A 17,424-nucleotide genomic window follows, 5' to 3' on the forward strand; every position below is an offset into this window, starting at 1 on the left:
CTAGAGGTGCACACCACCACGCTTGGCTAATTTTTAAATTTTTTGTAGAGGCAGGTTTTTGCCATATTGCCCAGACTGGTCTTCAACTCCTGAGCCCAAGCAATCTGCCTGCTGGGCCTTCCAAAGTGCTGGGATTACAGGTGTCAGCAACCGCACCCAGCCAAAGGTAAATTTTTTATAGTCCTTGACATTCCTTTTGCCTTTTTTTTTTTTTTTTTTTTTTTTTTGAGATGAAGTCCACTCTGTCATGCAGTGGCATGATCTTGGCTCACTGCAACCTCCGCCTCCCGGGTTCAAGCAATTCTCCTGCCTCAACCTCCCAAATAGCTGGGATTATAGGTGTCTGCCACAATGCCCAGCTAACTTTTCTATTTTTAGTAGAGACAGGGTTTCACCACGTTGGTCAGGCTGGTATTGAACTCCTGACCTCATGTGATCCACCTGCCTTGGCATCCTGAAGTATTTCTCTTCACTGCCATTCATTTTGGGATTGGGAATAAAGAGCATTACATGCAGGTTAGCTAAGAAAGAGAAGGAGAAGGAAAAAGGGTGAAAAGGAAATAGTGGCTGGGGGAAGGAAAGAGAAAGAAAAAAGAGAGAGAGAGTAACAATTATTATAAGGGAATAACAACATAAACTATGCCCAAGAAGAGATTTTATGAAAGCATATGTAAATAGCATATAATTTGTTATTCAAACACAGGTAACCCACACATTTCCTTTTTAAGGAAGAAAATGCAAAAAGTAATTTACTCTTCAAATGGCAAAGTATTAAACGAGCAAAAGTATAGGAATTTCCAGAATAAACTCACCATTTAATAACAGTGAAGAGTAATACTTGAAACACCCGTATTTATTAAATTTAATGAAATACTCCAAACATAAAACTACCATAATCAAAGCCAGGTGTGATGGCTCACACCTGTAATCCCAGCATTTTGGGAGGCCAAGACAGGCAGATTGCTTGAGGCCAGGAGTTCGAGACCAGCCTGAACAACATGGTGAAACCCCATCTCTACTAAAAATACAAAAATTAGCTGGGCATGGTGGGCGCCCCTGTAATCGCAGCTATTTGGGAGGCTGAGGCACCAGAATCGCTTGAACCCAGAAGGCAAAGGTTGTAGTGAGCTGAGATTGCACCACTACACTCCAGCCAGGGTGACGGAGCAAGACCCTGTCTCAAAACAAACAAACAAAAAACTACCATAATCATTTATGAAAAAAAATTATGAATTTAGTTATGGAAAACTGCATGGGTTTTTAAAAACTAAGTTCTCTAAGAGTATTCAAACTCTCAGAATGTGGAATACAAAAAATTCAAAGCTACTCTACAAAGTTCCTTCAATATGAAAAAGTTTACTTTCTAGAAGCAAAAAGAGCATTTAATTTTACTTTCAATTCCCTTAAAACCAGATTAGCTAAAAAAAAGTAGATAAATAGCTGCAATTAAATTACTGAGCATATAATAAATACAGAGTAATGGTGGCAGGTATATTAAGGGAACGCCTTTCAGTAGTTGCTTCTAAACTCATTGCTCTCAAGACCCATTTTATACTCTCGAAAATTATCAAAGATCTAAAGAGCTTTTACTTTTGTGGATATATTTACTGATATTTGCCCATTAGAAATTAAAACTTAGCAAATTTTAAAATATTATTTTCTCTTTAAAAACATCACCCTTTATATGCAGCATGAATGACATTTTTATGAAAAACTTTTTTTTATAAAAACAAAACTTAATAAGAAGAATGGCCTTCTTTCACATTTTTGTAAATCTCTTTTAGGTCTTGTTTTTGGTGTAGAGATGGGGTCCTGCTATGTTGCCCAGGCTGGTCTTAAACTCCCGGCTTCAAGTGATCCTCTCACCTCAGCCTCATAAGTGCTGGGATTACACCCCTGAGCCACTGTATCTGGCCTAAAGTCTATTTCAATAGAAGACAACTGGATTCCACATCTGTTTTTGCATTCGATGTGTCGTGATATGTTGCTTTGATACATATCACAATATGTATCAAAATAGATCAAATATACATATCACAACATACATACATATATGAAGGAAATCAAATCTCACACAGATATGAGGTTGAAAGAGGAGGGGCATTTTAATAGCCTTTTCTGATAAATGTGAATAGTCTTATTTGACACTACATCAGCAACTAGAAAGTAAGTGGTCTCTTAAAAGCTATGTGTTAACAAAAACTATAACGATGAACCTCTCATGCTTTTGTTGCACTAAAATTCATTGACCTTGTACTTTAAATGGGTCTTTTATCCATGTATGATTCTGTAATATCATGCATTAGCCATTTGGAAAACAGTGGTTCCCTGAGTTATACATTCCAAATGTTTATACACTTTTTCAGCATATCGAAAAATCGTGTTTGTTAACATCAACATCGATCTCATCAGAAAAGTCTCTAAGTATTGAAAAGCCATCAAACTCAAAGCAGATCCAAATTTCCAAACTCTAATTTTTGCTTGGAAACTTGAATTTTATTATTGGCAAGAAATATTGACAGTTATTTTCCTTGAAATGATAGGCTTCCTTCATTCATTTTCAGGAAAATGTCTGCCAAATACCTAAGTCTGAATAACCATAGTTTGTCTGTCAGTCATTTAAGTAAAAATGGTGTCCCTTCAAATAACAGGGCTAGTTCAATTTGCAGTCAAATAATCACATGAGCACTTTTCCTTGAGAGGTAACCACATTATTTCTGTGTGCAGCAAATGAGTTTTATGTACACTTCCCATTTTATCACATAAAATATTAAAAAGAAATGTAGTCAAGGATGGAAATTAAATATAATAAATTTTATTGCTTCATCATGTAAGTGTAACTGACAGTTTTCCCTTTATGTAAGTGTACTGGTAAAGAATACAATGACGGCCTGGGCATGGTGGCTCACGCCTGTAATCTCAGCACTTTGGGAGGCCGAGGCGAGTGGACCACCTGAGGTCAGGCGTTCGAGATCAGCCTGACCAACATGGTGGTCATGCTAAAAATACAAAATTAGCCAGGCATGGTGGCGCATGCCTGTAATCCCAGCTACTTGGGAGGCTGAGGCAGGAGAGTCACTTGAACCCGGGAGGCAGAAGTTGCAGTGAGTCAATATCACATCATTGCACTCCAGCCTGGGCTTTAAGAGCAAAATGCTGTCTCAAAAAAAAAAAAAAAAAAGAATACAATGATATATTTTGGTGCCACTACTTTGATGTATAGTTTTATGCGTTATTATTTTGGGACCATCATTGCAAATATTAACACAGTGAAAAAGGCAAATAACAGATGGTACAATTTTGGTAATATATTTACATTTAGAGGCCTCCTACAAGGGTCTCAGGAGCCCTAGGGGTTCTTTGTCCACACCCAAGAACAGCCTGTGCCTTTTAGAATTTGCTGCTAATAACCAACATAAATCACCAGCCAAAGTTCTGTCAAATATCTTATTCTGTGGGCTACCGAGAAAATTTCCAAACCCACATAAAAGCAATGGCATATTATGACAGTGGTTGATCTTTTACATTTAAGAACCTGGAAGTACTAATAAATATCTCATACATTCCATACCAAAATCTGCTAGCTTTAATTCTCCTTTTTCATTAATGAGGAGGTTCTGTGGTTTCAAGTCTCGATGCAATACCTTTCTTCTATGGCAATATGCCAAACCACGTAGAATTTGGTAAAGAAACAGCTACAGAAACAAATAAATAAAAATTAGTCTTACAGATGAGACATGCTTTAGTATAAGCATAAATGATGGTAAGCAGAAAAGCAGCTGGCCTAGAACATTGTAACAGGAAAAAGAAAGTAATTGCATCCTTAAGTACAATGTCTTTTTCCTTTTATATACAGTGGCTTTCTGAATTTAATAGTTTATTATTCTATTTGAACCATCTACCTATTTCTTTTAGTCTAACAGTATCTATGGAAATATTTTTTAAAATGAAACTTCCTCCTAGCAGTAACAGTTGATTTACTGTGGAAAATGACTTTAAAAAAATATCCTCATAAACTTACAGGCCTACTAAGGTTTACATAGTTTAATTATAAAATTCTGGCAAACAACCAACCAACCCCCCCCCTCCCACCCATCTCTCCTTAAAACAAAAACAAAAACAAAAACTCTGATCTGGGGCAGTGTCTTTAAAATAAGGCATTGGAATTGGCGATTTTATGAAAAGTCTGAGGTTATCAAAGAGAAAGCTGCTGCATAGCTCTGGCGAATTACTTACTATAAAAATAACCTAAACCAGCTTCTATCACCCATCTCTTGGGTACTTTACTTTAGCACCTCCTACTCAGCCTTCAAAATCTACTGTGATTAACAAAGGGGCATCAGCACTGTAGTGTTCTGAATGACTCTGAAAAAAGTAATTCCTACAAGGCTAATGGTAGAGTTTTCGCTGTACATTTTGGTAGAAAGAGGGTTATGGAACACATAAGACCTTTGATTCTCTGGGGTTAACAAAAAGAACCTCAAGTACAGAGGATTCAAGAGTTTCTCCCTCAGTTCATTTGTAGGTGAAAAACAGAGCATCCGAACACTGAGGCCGCCAAGGCAGCAGGTCAACGGTACGCCTGAATGAATTCTCTGTGCCAGAGTCTCTGCAGTCTACATAATTATGTTTTTAAAACTCTAAAATTTATACTATTTAAATGAATTCCTGTTATACTTTGTATTTTGAAAGTATAAAGGTCATTTAAACAAATAAATAATAAAACGCTTTCCAACTTAAGCTAATCATGTAAACCTGGCATTAAAGAAATAAACGTCTCAACATTTGTGAAATTATCATCAAGGGCCTTGTTTTATTTTCAAATTATTGCTAATAAAAAAAGGAGGAAAAACAAAATTAAAACCAAAAAAGATACAAAATGACAGTTATAACACTTTGCAAACAAAAAATGTAAAATAAGATGAAAACAACCCTGACAGAATATATATGGAAGTACATTTAAAACCCTTTTTAAAAATCCTTAGCAATGTGTTATCCATATGTTCTGAGCTGTCTTTTAGTAACAGAAACTGGCTCTCCTTTATAACCACCAAACTTAATATTTTTTTAAAATGTAAAGTTTAAAATTACTACCTACAGAATTAGAAATGTCTGAAGCACACAGCTGCGACAGCCTATTTTCAGAATAGGTTCTTACATATTGTTGACTAAGTTTGGATAAATAAATCTTTGCTAAATTTGGATACACTACTCAGGTCAAAGAAACCTACTATAAGAATACAAACTATGCTGGATGCTGTTACTCAGTTAATAACTTTTGGGTATCATCTGGCACTGATTTTATAGCAAACTTTTTTAGCATTAAATTTTTAAATATGTTGTAGTAAGAAAACACACCGATTATCTTACTTTTCTTCCTGACAGTACAGATTGGTATTTCCAGCATAGTGTTCACAAAACCTGCATGTTCTGGCCTTATTCATTAGTCCTGAAAAGTTGTTGTTTTACAATTAAATACCATTTATTTGGGGAGTTCACTATTTAAAGAAGGCCTTTCACAGAATGCACACTCATCATTCGTATTTATTTTGAATCTTTTTTTAAAGCAGAATACACCTGTACATATACTCTATATTAGGACAATCAGTTGTAATGTGAAATGTCAAAAGAATGAAGTGGTTCTACAAAAAGATCTGATCCTAAGAAAGCTATAGTATAGTAAACAGAAGTTCTGGGTAAATATTGCACGTTCAGAGGACAATAACCTATTTAAAAGGCCAAACAGAAAACCCTGAAGAAGAGTTATGAGGCTGGTACATTTCATTATATAATGGTTCACCTATGCTTTAAACAAAATTTAAAAATTACACACGCAAGAAAACATACCTTTACGTTGTGCATACTCATGATGTTTCCACAGTCATCCATGTACTGTTTCAGGTCTTTATCCTGGAAAAAAACAGCACTCTGCTATGTGATACACCGTTTTCAGAATGTTGTGACTGGTTCACTTAATAGTGCTTTTCAAAATAAGTTGTTTTTCAAGAAAAGATATTGGATGCACCATACACATAATTTAATGAAAAACTGGTAACTAAACAATAAAGTCCCTTGGGCTGTTAAAAAGTCCAATTTATCTAAGCACAGCTGCAGTTTAAAGAAAAATAAAAAACAAACTAAAAGTCCAATTTACTATGTTTTTCTAAAGCAAAGTTAAATACTGCATTTTTATGAGATGCTTACCAGATACTCAAACACCAAAGTCAAGGATTTATCTGTGTGAACAATGTCATGTAAGGTTACTATATTTGCATGTTTTAAATCCTTTAATAGTGAAACTGCAAAACAGAAAAAGAAAGACAATTGTTTAGTCTGTGGCAGTCTTTATAAAAACCTGAAGTAAGTTGAACATATGAACTGATTAAAAGATTCTCTTAAGTTTAGGTCTTGGGCGGGGGCTCACCCCTATAAATCCCAGCACTTTTGAGAGACTGAGGCAGGCGGATCACTTGAGCCCAGGAGTTCAAGACCAGCCTGGGCAACAATGTTATTTAAAAAAAAAAAAAAAAAAAAAAAGATTCTCTTAGGTTTAAAGCAATAATTTACCAAGGGGATTGGTTGTAAAAATGTTCATGGAGGCTGGGCACGGTGGATCATGCCTGTAATCTCAGCACTTTGGAAGGCCAAGGTGGGCGGATCATGAGGTCAGGAGATCGAGACCAGCCTGGCTAACATGGTGAAACCCCGTCTCTACTAAAAAATACAAAAAAAAAGTTAGCCAGGCGTGATGGCGGGCACCTGTAGTCCCAGCTACTCAGGAGGCTGAGGCAGGAGAATGGCGTGAACCCAGGAGGCAGAGCTTGCAGTGAGCCGAGATCTCGCCACTGCACTCCAGCCTGGGCAACAGAGCCAGACTCCCTCTCAAAGAAAAAAAAAAAAAAAAAGTTCATGGAAATCAATTTTTTCTTTTATACTACTGGGTTTGATATTATAATACTTAAAATTGTCCCCAGTATTATAATATTCTCCATATCATCTTCTGTATTTTTCTTAAATGTTAACTTTTGAAACTTCTGGGATTAATTTAGATATAAAGTACAAGGAACCATTTTTCCCCTCCACATTACTCATCAGTTGCCTCAAGCCATTTTCTGAATAATCTTCTTTATAAAATGGTACTATGATATAAATATGTTTACACACTGTTTTTTAATTTATTTAGTTTATCTGGTTAATTTATAGTTATCATGTTCCTCATGTACCAATGTATAACATTTCCCTATGACAAACAGTTGTCTATGATAGTGATTTTTAATGAATTCAGATTTCATTATAAGTTATACAGTAATATAATTAATCCCTTTCTTTTGAGTATTTGTTTTAGAAATTCCCTTTTTAAAGGTTTAATTATATCTTCCAGTCATTTATTACTTGTATATCTGAGCTCTTTTTACTTATAAAAAATAAACTCTTATTCCACCACTTTGATTTTAAAATGTTCTGTATAATTATTATACCTTCTCTTATAGCTGTGCAGGGTGCACCTTCTTCATGTTCCAATCGGATCTCTTTTAATGCCACCAAATTCTCTGTCAATTTACTTCTTCCTTTATATACTGTTGCATATGTACCCTATAAAATATATTTTTAAAGTACACATCAAAAGTATCATAAGAGTCTATTTAATACCATCTTATAATAAAGAGCTCTACCTGAATTTCTAGTTTCTAAGCATTGTTAAATTCCATCTTGCAAAGAAAAACACACAATGATCAGCCTTGGCTTTTCTTACAGTAAACAGGACTTTCAGTTCATATGCACAGCTTCCATACTTCTGTAACACTACAGAGTGCCTCAAGAGTATAAAAACATAGACAGAATATTTACTTTTTGTACCTTATTTTAGATTAACAATTAGATCAATAGCTTTAAAATCAAAGGTGCTTTACCTGCAATGGTATATGGAGATTGATGGACACTAATTGAACATATTAATTGAAAAATGAAAACATAATGTACATATTGTTAAATCATAAATTTTTTTTTTTTTTTTTTTTGAGATGGAGTTTCATTCTTTCGCCCAGGCTAGAGTGCAGTGGCACGATCTTGGCTTGCTGTAACCTCCACCTTCCGGTTCCAAGCGATTCTCCTGACTCAGCCTCCCGAGTAGCTGGGATTACAGGCGCCCGCCACCACGCCCAGCTAATTTTTGTGTTTTCAGTACAGACAGGGTTTCACCATGTTGGCCAGGCTGGTCTCGAACTCCTGACCCCGTGATTCACCCGCCTCGGCCTCCCAAAATGCTGGGATTACAGGCGTGAGCCACTGTGCCCGGCAATCATAAAAATTTTACCCATGTTTCTAGACTTTTCAGAATCTTTGTACATTAACTCTCCTTTAAAAAACAAGGATCTCTTCTATTATTGCCAGGACAGCCCTCAAGCTCCTTTAAGACTTCCCTATTAACTATTACTTTCTTTGCCCTTTCCTACTATAGGAGGTAGGCCATTTCTAAATCAGTAGTACTAGTAGTAAGTTCAAGAAAACCAAGATCTTAAGAATTTCCGTAACCTTCAAAAAATGTGTTTTTATCTTTATTCTGATTTTTCACAGGTCTGAACTCATGCAATTTCCCATGGTGGCACAGACAGTAGACTGCCAGTAGACTACGCGACAAATGCCTACTTTGTTATCAAGAAAACATAATACTTTCTGCTTCAATAAAAATTTCAAAGCTATAAAAAAAATTCATTTCCTCTCAAACTGATGGGATAATTTCAAAAACTGAAGACTCTAACTCCTAGAAACTCTGTTACCTTTCCAGAACAAGTATATAATCTTGTAGACATCAGTATTTACATTTTTTCCAGGTTAACAAAAACTGTGGAGTAACAGAGTTTGAATGATGAATAAGAAAAAAATGTGTCTTACATTTTTGAAATAAATATTTACTTACCTCTCCAAGCTTTTCCAATTTGATGTAGGTTTCCATTTTTCCAAAGCCAATTTCTGACTGAAAAGTAAACAATGATAAATTTAGTATTTACTTTTTTTTTTTTTTTGAGACAGCGTCGTCTCACTCTGTCGCCCAGGCTGGAGTGCAGCGGCACAATCTTGGCTCACTGCAACCTCCACCTCCCGGGTTCAAGTGATTCTCCTGCCTCAGCCTCCGGAGCAGCTGGGATTACAGTCACGCACCACCAAGCCCGGCAAATTTTTGTATTTTTAGCAGAGACAGGGTTTCAACACGTTGGCCAGGCTGTTCTCGAACTCCTGACCTCAAGTGATCTGCCTGCCTTGGCCTCCCAAAGTGCTGGGATTACAGGCGTAAGTCACTGCGCCCAGCCTAGTATATAAAGTTTCAATTCATCTCTTCCTCAACTTCTGAAACTTTCCCACTCTAAAGAATGACTAAGAATAGAAAAATCTGATTATAATCAAATGGTTGAATATCTATCAAGTTTTAAAATAAACCCAATGTTGGAACATTCAAAGGTTCAAAAATATCAAAGTTCACAATCAAAATTGTCAACTCAACCTTTATATACACAGTTAACATTCTGTCATGAAAAATATTTGGTTTTATTCTAAGATACCACAGGCATTTTAAGATACTAAAGAATCTTATCAAGGATAACTACTTGGGATTTTCTTTTTAACAAAATTGCAAAATAAATAATTTTCCTATGTATTTTCTCCCTCACCAATCTGAATTCCCAAGGAAGTCCTGCAAACAAGATACTATTTGTTTCAGGCTTTCCAATCAAAATACAATGAAAAAGACAACTGAAAATCATGCTCTACTATGGATCAGGAAGTGGCAAACATAGAAGCAGCAATGTAAGTCAAATTCTGGCTTACACCCCCCTCAACCCCCAGCCAAAAAAAAAAAAAAAAAAAACCCACAACAACAAGAGAAAATGCTTTAAAAGTGAGTTCTCAAAAGCCTTGCTTTTAAACCTTGAGCTTGCCTGACTATTGTGTATGGAGATGATAAACAGGGTAGATGAAATATACCTAAATATGTAATACAAACCCAATATTTAAAATGAAAAAGAAAAAACCTTAACACAAAATTTAGGAAAATTTGTTTTTAGATAGATTGAAAACTAGGGACTGAGAGAGCAGAAATATTTTAAAAAGTAAAACAGAATGGGAAAAGAATTTTCTTAAAATTGCTTTCTAGTACCCCTTTGTAGATAATGGAAAAGGTAATGATAATCTAAAGAAAGATTCACTTGCTTAGAATGGTGCTAATGCCCTTAAATAAAAAGCCGGTGAAAGGAAATAATATTTTTTAATACATAATCTCAGTTCTCAAAGGTGTATAAATTATGCCAGATGATTAAATGTTGTGATTTAGTCAAACTCTAGAGGTCTAAATATGCAATTTTCCTTGGAACTGTGGAATAAAATTAAAATAATCCTTGGTAATTAGACTTGCATCACTTACCATTTCAGACAATAGGATAAATTATCCAAAGTTGAATGGCCAAAAGTAGCAGAGGCCCCTCAAAAGAACTGTTTTTATCTTTTTGTTACAATGATATGTTTCATATTAAAAGCCATGTGGAAAACTGCACATCCAATAGTACTTAATTCAATTTTAGTAAACTAATTAAAACTTTGCTCACAGGTATTATTGAATGAATGAAAAATTATTTTTGCACTCTATGACATTTTCCTATGACTTTTTCATAAAATATTAAATTTTAAAAATGAAGTTTTACAACCATCATACACTATTCATCAATGTATTGTCTTGTACATGACTCAGTATTAAGTCCTTCACTTTCTAGTATCAATAACTATGCAAAATAAAGAAGTAAAACTACAATAGATAACATTTTTAAAATACAAGTTTTTAAAATCAGTATGAAAAACATGGCAAATAGCCCACTATCTGGTACATGACAGTCTGATTACGAATAATCTTTTAATTTATATATGTTTTATACAGCCTATTTATATATGATCTTAAATACTTCATAAAAAAGGCTACTTGCCAAGATCACAGAAACTAATAAAATATCTTTATTCTGATACTTATCTCTGGAATTTAGGTGCTTAAATTCATGAATATGGAACTATCACATTTCTGCCATGAATTTTAAGTTTTGTGTCATCTTTTATGGGGGAAAACACTATATTGAGAATAAATGTAAACTAGTATGAACAAAAGAATGAATATTCCTGAAAAAAATATTTAAAATGTCATTATAACAATGAGAAGCACATGGGAAATAAGACTGTAAGCTAGGCATTTTTTCTTCTCAGGAGTAGAGAAATTTTCTTATTAATTCTTTTATCTTAAATGAATGAATACTACTATGTTCTTAAAACATCAAATACACTAGGGTCCAATGGTTACTATGACAAAATGTCGAGGTTTGCTTTAAAGACTATGTAAATGGACTACAAATTAGACTGTAAAGACAAAAATGTATGAGGTTAAGTTTAAATTTGAATAATCAGTCTATAAAATAAACAACACTACTGAATTCTACCCCTGCAGGCAGGCAGGCAGGCAGAGAATTCAGACAAAGGCACAATTACACTAGTGAATTGTCTGTCAGATCCTAATTCAAAAAGTAAAAGCTTAGCCCCCATTTTAGTAATCTCCAACTTAGGATTTAATGATTACATCAAAATAGTACTTACTGAATCTTTAAATAAAATTTTTAGAAAATTTTGCTTGCATTTTTATTTGCTGAACACGACAAGATTAACAATAGATATAATGACTAGCTTGTTGACATGCTCTCCTACAGAAATTATTCAGAGGACAGAGGACAAAGCTCATTTATTCAACATTTACCCAGCACAATGTTAGGTGCTAGAGAAGACAGATATGATTCCCACTTTCATGAGTTCACAATCTAGACTGAGTTCCATCCTAGATTACTTTAGAATATTTTAAAAGTTTCACAGAAACAGAAATAATAGCTAAAGAAATAGCACAATAAGCTTTATAATGTATATGTTGTTGTTTCAGTCTCTGTAGATACTCAAAAATTGCCAACGCCAACTATATCACAAGTTGTCATGGCGGGGTATTTGGGAAAATTTTTCAATTAGCAATAACTGTGCCTTGGATAAACCTCGGGTATGATACCATCACTGCTCAAAGCTTATATTTTCATGTAATATAAGAGCCCCCTTAATGCTGCTTTCCAGACAAATGAAGATAATTTTTTCTGATATTTCACTGTTTCAAGAAAATACTTCACTTTTTGACAGCCCCAAGCAAATTCCTATTCAGATGGCTCTTAGAGTATAAGCACATGAAAATTCTAAATATATATATAAATTAAATTATAATTTATAATAGTCTTTCTAGAATTCAGTGTAACTTGTAAGCAATACCAAGCCTTATGGGAAATTTTTTGTTTACTTTGGATCTAGGAACATAATTACTCTATCACAGGCTGGAGATGCTGTTCTAGCTGAGCTTCAAAACAAATGAAGCACCAGAGGTCCCCCTTATCCACAGGGGATACTTCTAAGAACACCAGTGGATGCCTGAAATAGCAGACAGCACTGAAACCTGTATGTACTAGGTTTTTCCCTATACATATTAATACACTCCTAAGATAAAGTTTAATTTATAAATTTTGCAGAGTAAGTGAGTATATATTAATACATAAAAAACGGGGCCGGGCACGGCGACTCATGCCTGTAATCCCAGCACTTTGGGAGGCCGAGAAGGGCGGATCATGAGGTCAGGAGATCAAGACCATCCTGGCCAACGTGGTGAAACCCTGTCTCTACTAAAAATACAAAAATTAGCTGGGTGTGGTGGTGCATACCTGTAATCCCAGCTACTTGGGAGGCTGAGGCAGAAGAATCGCTTGAACCCAGGAGGCAGAGATTGCAGTGAGCCAAGATCGTGCCATTGCACTCCAGCCTGGCGACAGAGCAAGACTCTGTCTCAAAAAACAACAAAAAAAGAAACAGCAGGGGAAGAGGGAGGCTTTCTCAAACATTCATTTCCCTCCCTGTGGGAATTACCGAGTTACTGTTAACAACAGAAATGTGTTTTATCCCTTAGACTTGGTGGGCAGGGGGAGAGATTGAGAATCTCTATTCTACTCAGTCACTTTGTCTTACAAAAATTGCTATTATCATCACCACAATACCACCTTAATCCTGTACTCCTGTACATAATATGCTAAAGGTAAATTCTGTGGGACTTTGAACCTCACTCCCACATTCCATCTTATATTTCTAATTGCTGAGAGATGTAAGGACTTGATTGTATTTTCTCACCTGCTCTGAGAATTAAGAAAGGTCTATATAGTCTATTGGTAAAACCAGGAATGAAGAATCCAAACATTCATTGTTTAGGAAGGCATATGCTCTTAAAATGTATAAACCTATAATTTGAATACAATAAGACAAATTTTTATATATGGATGACCTTCATTCTAATTGAAGCTGCACTCAGTCTCACAAAACTTCCACTGGGTATACCATTATCATAAGGGCAAGGAAGCTCTGATGAATCCTGACTATCTACATATAGGCTTTCCCACTATTCTAATATTTAACTAAATATGTTGACCATATTTTATTTCTTATCAATCATAAAGGACTACTAAATAGCACTTCACCAATCCAATAGCCAATATTTTTAACATGACATATGATCACTAAATGTAATGTGGTATCCTGGAGGGAGTATCGGGACAGAAAAACAACACTGACAAAAAATTAGTGAAATCTGAATAAACTATGGAGTTTTGTTACTAGTAATGTACCAATGTTGGTTCCTTAGTTGTGACAAATTTATTAAAGTAATATAAAATGTTAATAATATGGTAACTGGGTATGTGGTATAGAAGAACTATATAATTTTTGTATTTTTTTCTGTAAATCTAAAACTAAAATTATGTTTATGTAAATAAAAAGTCAATGGAAAGGATTAAGGTAAGAAATGGGAGACTGAACACACATGAGTTTATAGGGATAACAGACAGTCTTAAGCATCCTGAAAAGATGGGATAGTAAGGGGGACAAATTCTCAAGATTAAAAACAAAAAAGAACAGAATAGGCATATGTATAGGTAGATTTGCAAGTTTGTTATACAGAAAAGGAGGGAGTTTTCGGTTAATGGCCACCCCCTTTTTTTTTGAGACAGGGTCTCTCACTCTGTCGCCAAGGCGGGAGTGCAGTGGTACGTACAATCATGGCTCACTACAACCTAATCCTCTTGGGCTCGAGTGATCTTCTCACCTCCTACCTACCGAGTAGCTGGGACTACGAAGGTTTGCCACCATGCCTGGCTAGTTTTGTTAATTTTTTGTAAAGATGGAGGTCTATGTTGCCCAGGCTGGTCTTGGACTCCTGGGCTCAAGCAAACCTCCTGCCTCAGCCTCTCAAAGTGGTGGGATTACAGGCATGAGCCACAACATCTGGCCCTCTCTCTTTTTTATGATATAGGAGAAGAGATCATCTGCTTACAGTGAGAGAGGAAGAGTTAATCAGAGAAAGACAGTGGGGTAGCCAGGCAACACTGGAGATCTATGCGAGATTGATGACCATAAATTTATATTAGACCCATTCAGCCCTACTGTATAACTTTCTCCAGGAGAAATGAATTGTTTCTTAATTCCTACTCAAGCAAAGGTTTTACGTTATTTTTACTACTCATTATATATTGCCATTAGAAAATATGACAATAGGCCAGGAGAGGTGGCTTACACCTGTAATGTCAATGATTTTGGAGGCCAAAGTGGGAGGACTGCTTGAGGCCAGGAATTCAAGACCAGCCTGGATAATATAGTATGACCCTGTCTCTACAAATAATTTGTAAAAAAAAAAAAAAAAAAAAAAATATATATATATATATATATATATATGAACAATACATTGAAAGTTTCAAACTTTTAGAAGACAAGGCTAAATTTTACATTTTACCTTAAAAAATATTTTATTGTTTAGATTAAGGGTTTATTATCCATGGAAAAATGAACTCTAGTACATGTGAAAAATATTTTTCTTTTCCTACCTCCTTTCCATCCATCCCTAATCTTTACCCATCTCCTTTACACACAAACCTAGGGTCCAGACTTCTATGCTGGAAAAACTGATCTCCTTGAAAAAACTTTTACTTTTTAGGTATATAAAGAATATATTATCCATAGATACACAAATTCTAATACATGTAAAAAAATGAGTTTCTTTTTCCCACTCCTTTTCCATCCATCCCTAACTTTCACACGCCCTCCTTCACTGACTATGTTCAAATATAAACCTAGGGTAGAGATTTTCATTTTGAAGAATAATTTTTAATGTATTTCCAAAAAGTATGCTTTACTAAGGTAGATGAATAATGAAATGGATGCATCAGTAAAATCCAAAACATAGCTGGCATGATTTATCTGAAATCTGTAAGCCATTTCAGAATTTTTTGAAAAGGGAAGTAGGCAGGCTGGGCGCAGGGGCTCACGTCTGTAATCCCAGCACTTTGGGAGGCTGCGGCAGGAGGATCACCTGAGGTGGGGAGTTCAAGACCAGCCTGACCAACATGGAGAAACCCCGTCTCTACTAAAAATACAAAATTAGCCGGGCTTGGTGGCGCATGCCTGTAATCCCAGCTACTCGGGAGGCTGAGGCAGAAGAATCGCTTGAACCCGGGAGGCGAAGGTTGCGGTGACCCGAGATCATGCCATTGCACTCCAGCCTGGGCAACAAAAGTGAAACTCTGTCTCAAAAAAAAGGGGGGGGAGGTAGGTAGGAACACTTAACCATAAATAAAAACTCTAATCACTTAGCATTCATTAGAGGGCACTGTTTTTCTTAATATCATGTAGACTGTAAAAGATAGCTCCTAAATGATAGCTTAAAAATTTACATGGTGATTAAATCACATTTTTACTCCCAATTGGAACAAATACAGCCTCAAAATTTATCCTAAGTACCAATCTTTGATAAAAACTGATAGCCAAAGAAAACTTTTGACTTGACAATCAAATGGCAAAATCATCCCAATAAAAATGTCTTGGCCGGGCACAGTGGCTTATGCCTGTAATCCCAACACTGTGGGAGGCTGAGGCAGGTGGATCACTGAGGTCAGGAATTCAAGACCAGCTTGGCCAACACGGCAAAACCCTGTCTCTACTAAAAACGCAAAAATTAGCCAGGCGTGGTGGCACATGCCTGTAATCTCAGCTACTCAGGAGGCTGAGGCATGAGAATCGCTTGAATCAGAGGCAGAGGTTGCAGAGAGCCAAGATCGCGCCATTGTACTCCTGCCTGGACAACAAAGTGACACTCTGTCTCACACACACAGACACACACACACACAAAATGTCTTAAGCAGCGATGCTAAATTATGATAATCATATGCTTACACCAAAATCAAGTTTGTGTGATACTTTTTACCATATTTATATACTGGTGAATGTCAAATAACAATGTGCTCATGGTATATACAGCATAAAGTGATTTTATTTTTTAGAGTATGTAACCAAAATATTTTTTAGAATATCTAACTAGAATATCTAATCTGGCCCACAGGGGCCAGATGCTGTGGGTGGCTCACACCTATAATCCTAGCACTTCGGGAAACCAATGCAGAAAGACTGCTTGAGGCCAGGTATTTGAAACCAGCATGGGCAACACAGTGAGATGCCATCTCTACAAAAAAAAAAAAAAAAAAAGTTTTTTAATTAGCTGGGTGTGATGGTGTGCACCTGCAGTCCTAGCTGCTCAGGAGCCTGACATGTGAGGATTGCTTGGGCCCAGGAGTTCAAGATTACAGTGAGCTATGATCGTGCTACTGCATTCCAGCCTAGGTGACAGAGTGAGACTTGTCTCTAAAGAAAATAGTTCCATTATATAATAATATGTAAAGGCTGGATGCAGTGGCTCACCCCTGTAATCCCAGCACTTTGGGAGGCCGAGGCGGGTGGATCACCTGAGGTCAGGCGTTCAAGACCAGCCTGGCCAACATGGTGAAATCACATCTCTACTAAAAATATAAAAATTAGCAGGACATGGTGGCGCATACCTATAATCCCAGCTACTCAGGAGGCTGAGGCCAGAGAATCGCTTGAACCCGGGGAGGCGGAGACTGCAGTGAGCCAAAATTGCGCCACTACACTCCAGCTTGGGTGAAAGAGCAGGACTCCGTCTCCAATAATGATAATAATAATAATAATAATAATAATAATAATAATAATGTAAAAAAAGGAGATACAACAACTGCTAGCAATCCAAGAGTCATCATCAATTTCTCTTCCTTCAGGTGCAAAGTCCAACTGGGTATTAGGTGGTATTTTATCCCTTCCTGGTCTCTAGGATTTATGTTCTACTTTCTATTTCCATCTGATTGCCACATCATCCTTAATTTTGAATAAATTCCTAATTCTCCATGCCTCTAGTCTTTCTCTCTAATTCACTGTTTGTACTTTTCCTAAAGCTATTGCTATGAAACAAAAATGTGATCATGTCAGCCT

General features: G+C 36.0%; 1 protein-coding gene and 1 non-coding gene across 2 annotated transcripts in view; both read right to left on the reverse strand.

The window, feature by feature from the left end:
* Nucleotides 1–17,424, reverse strand: part of CDK17 (cyclin dependent kinase 17) — a 115,907-nt gene that overhangs the window by 12,901 nt on the left and 85,582 nt on the right. Inside the window, exons 6-10 of the mRNA XM_054442307.2 lie at nucleotides 8,918–8,974; nucleotides 7,479–7,593; nucleotides 6,205–6,299; nucleotides 5,848–5,910; nucleotides 3,572–3,695 (exon numbers count right to left, since the gene is read on the reverse strand). Of these exons, the coding sequence (XP_054298282.1) occupies nucleotides 3,572–3,695; nucleotides 5,848–5,910; nucleotides 6,205–6,299; nucleotides 7,479–7,593; nucleotides 8,918–8,974 (454 nt within the window). The remainder of the gene's footprint in view (nucleotides 1–3,571; nucleotides 3,696–5,847; nucleotides 5,911–6,204; nucleotides 6,300–7,478; nucleotides 7,594–8,917; nucleotides 8,975–17,424) is intronic.
* LOC129011130 (U4 spliceosomal RNA) lies at nucleotides 11,957–12,093 on the reverse strand. The gene has a single exon (XR_008493243.1). It is a non-coding gene; the product is annotated as a U4 spliceosomal RNA (small nuclear RNA).

The sequence above is a fragment of the Pongo pygmaeus genome, chromosome 10, assembly GCF_028885625.2.
Source record: "Pongo pygmaeus isolate AG05252 chromosome 10, NHGRI_mPonPyg2-v2.0_pri, whole genome shotgun sequence".
Classification (NCBI taxonomy): domain Eukaryota; kingdom Metazoa; phylum Chordata; class Mammalia; order Primates; family Hominidae; genus Pongo; species Pongo pygmaeus.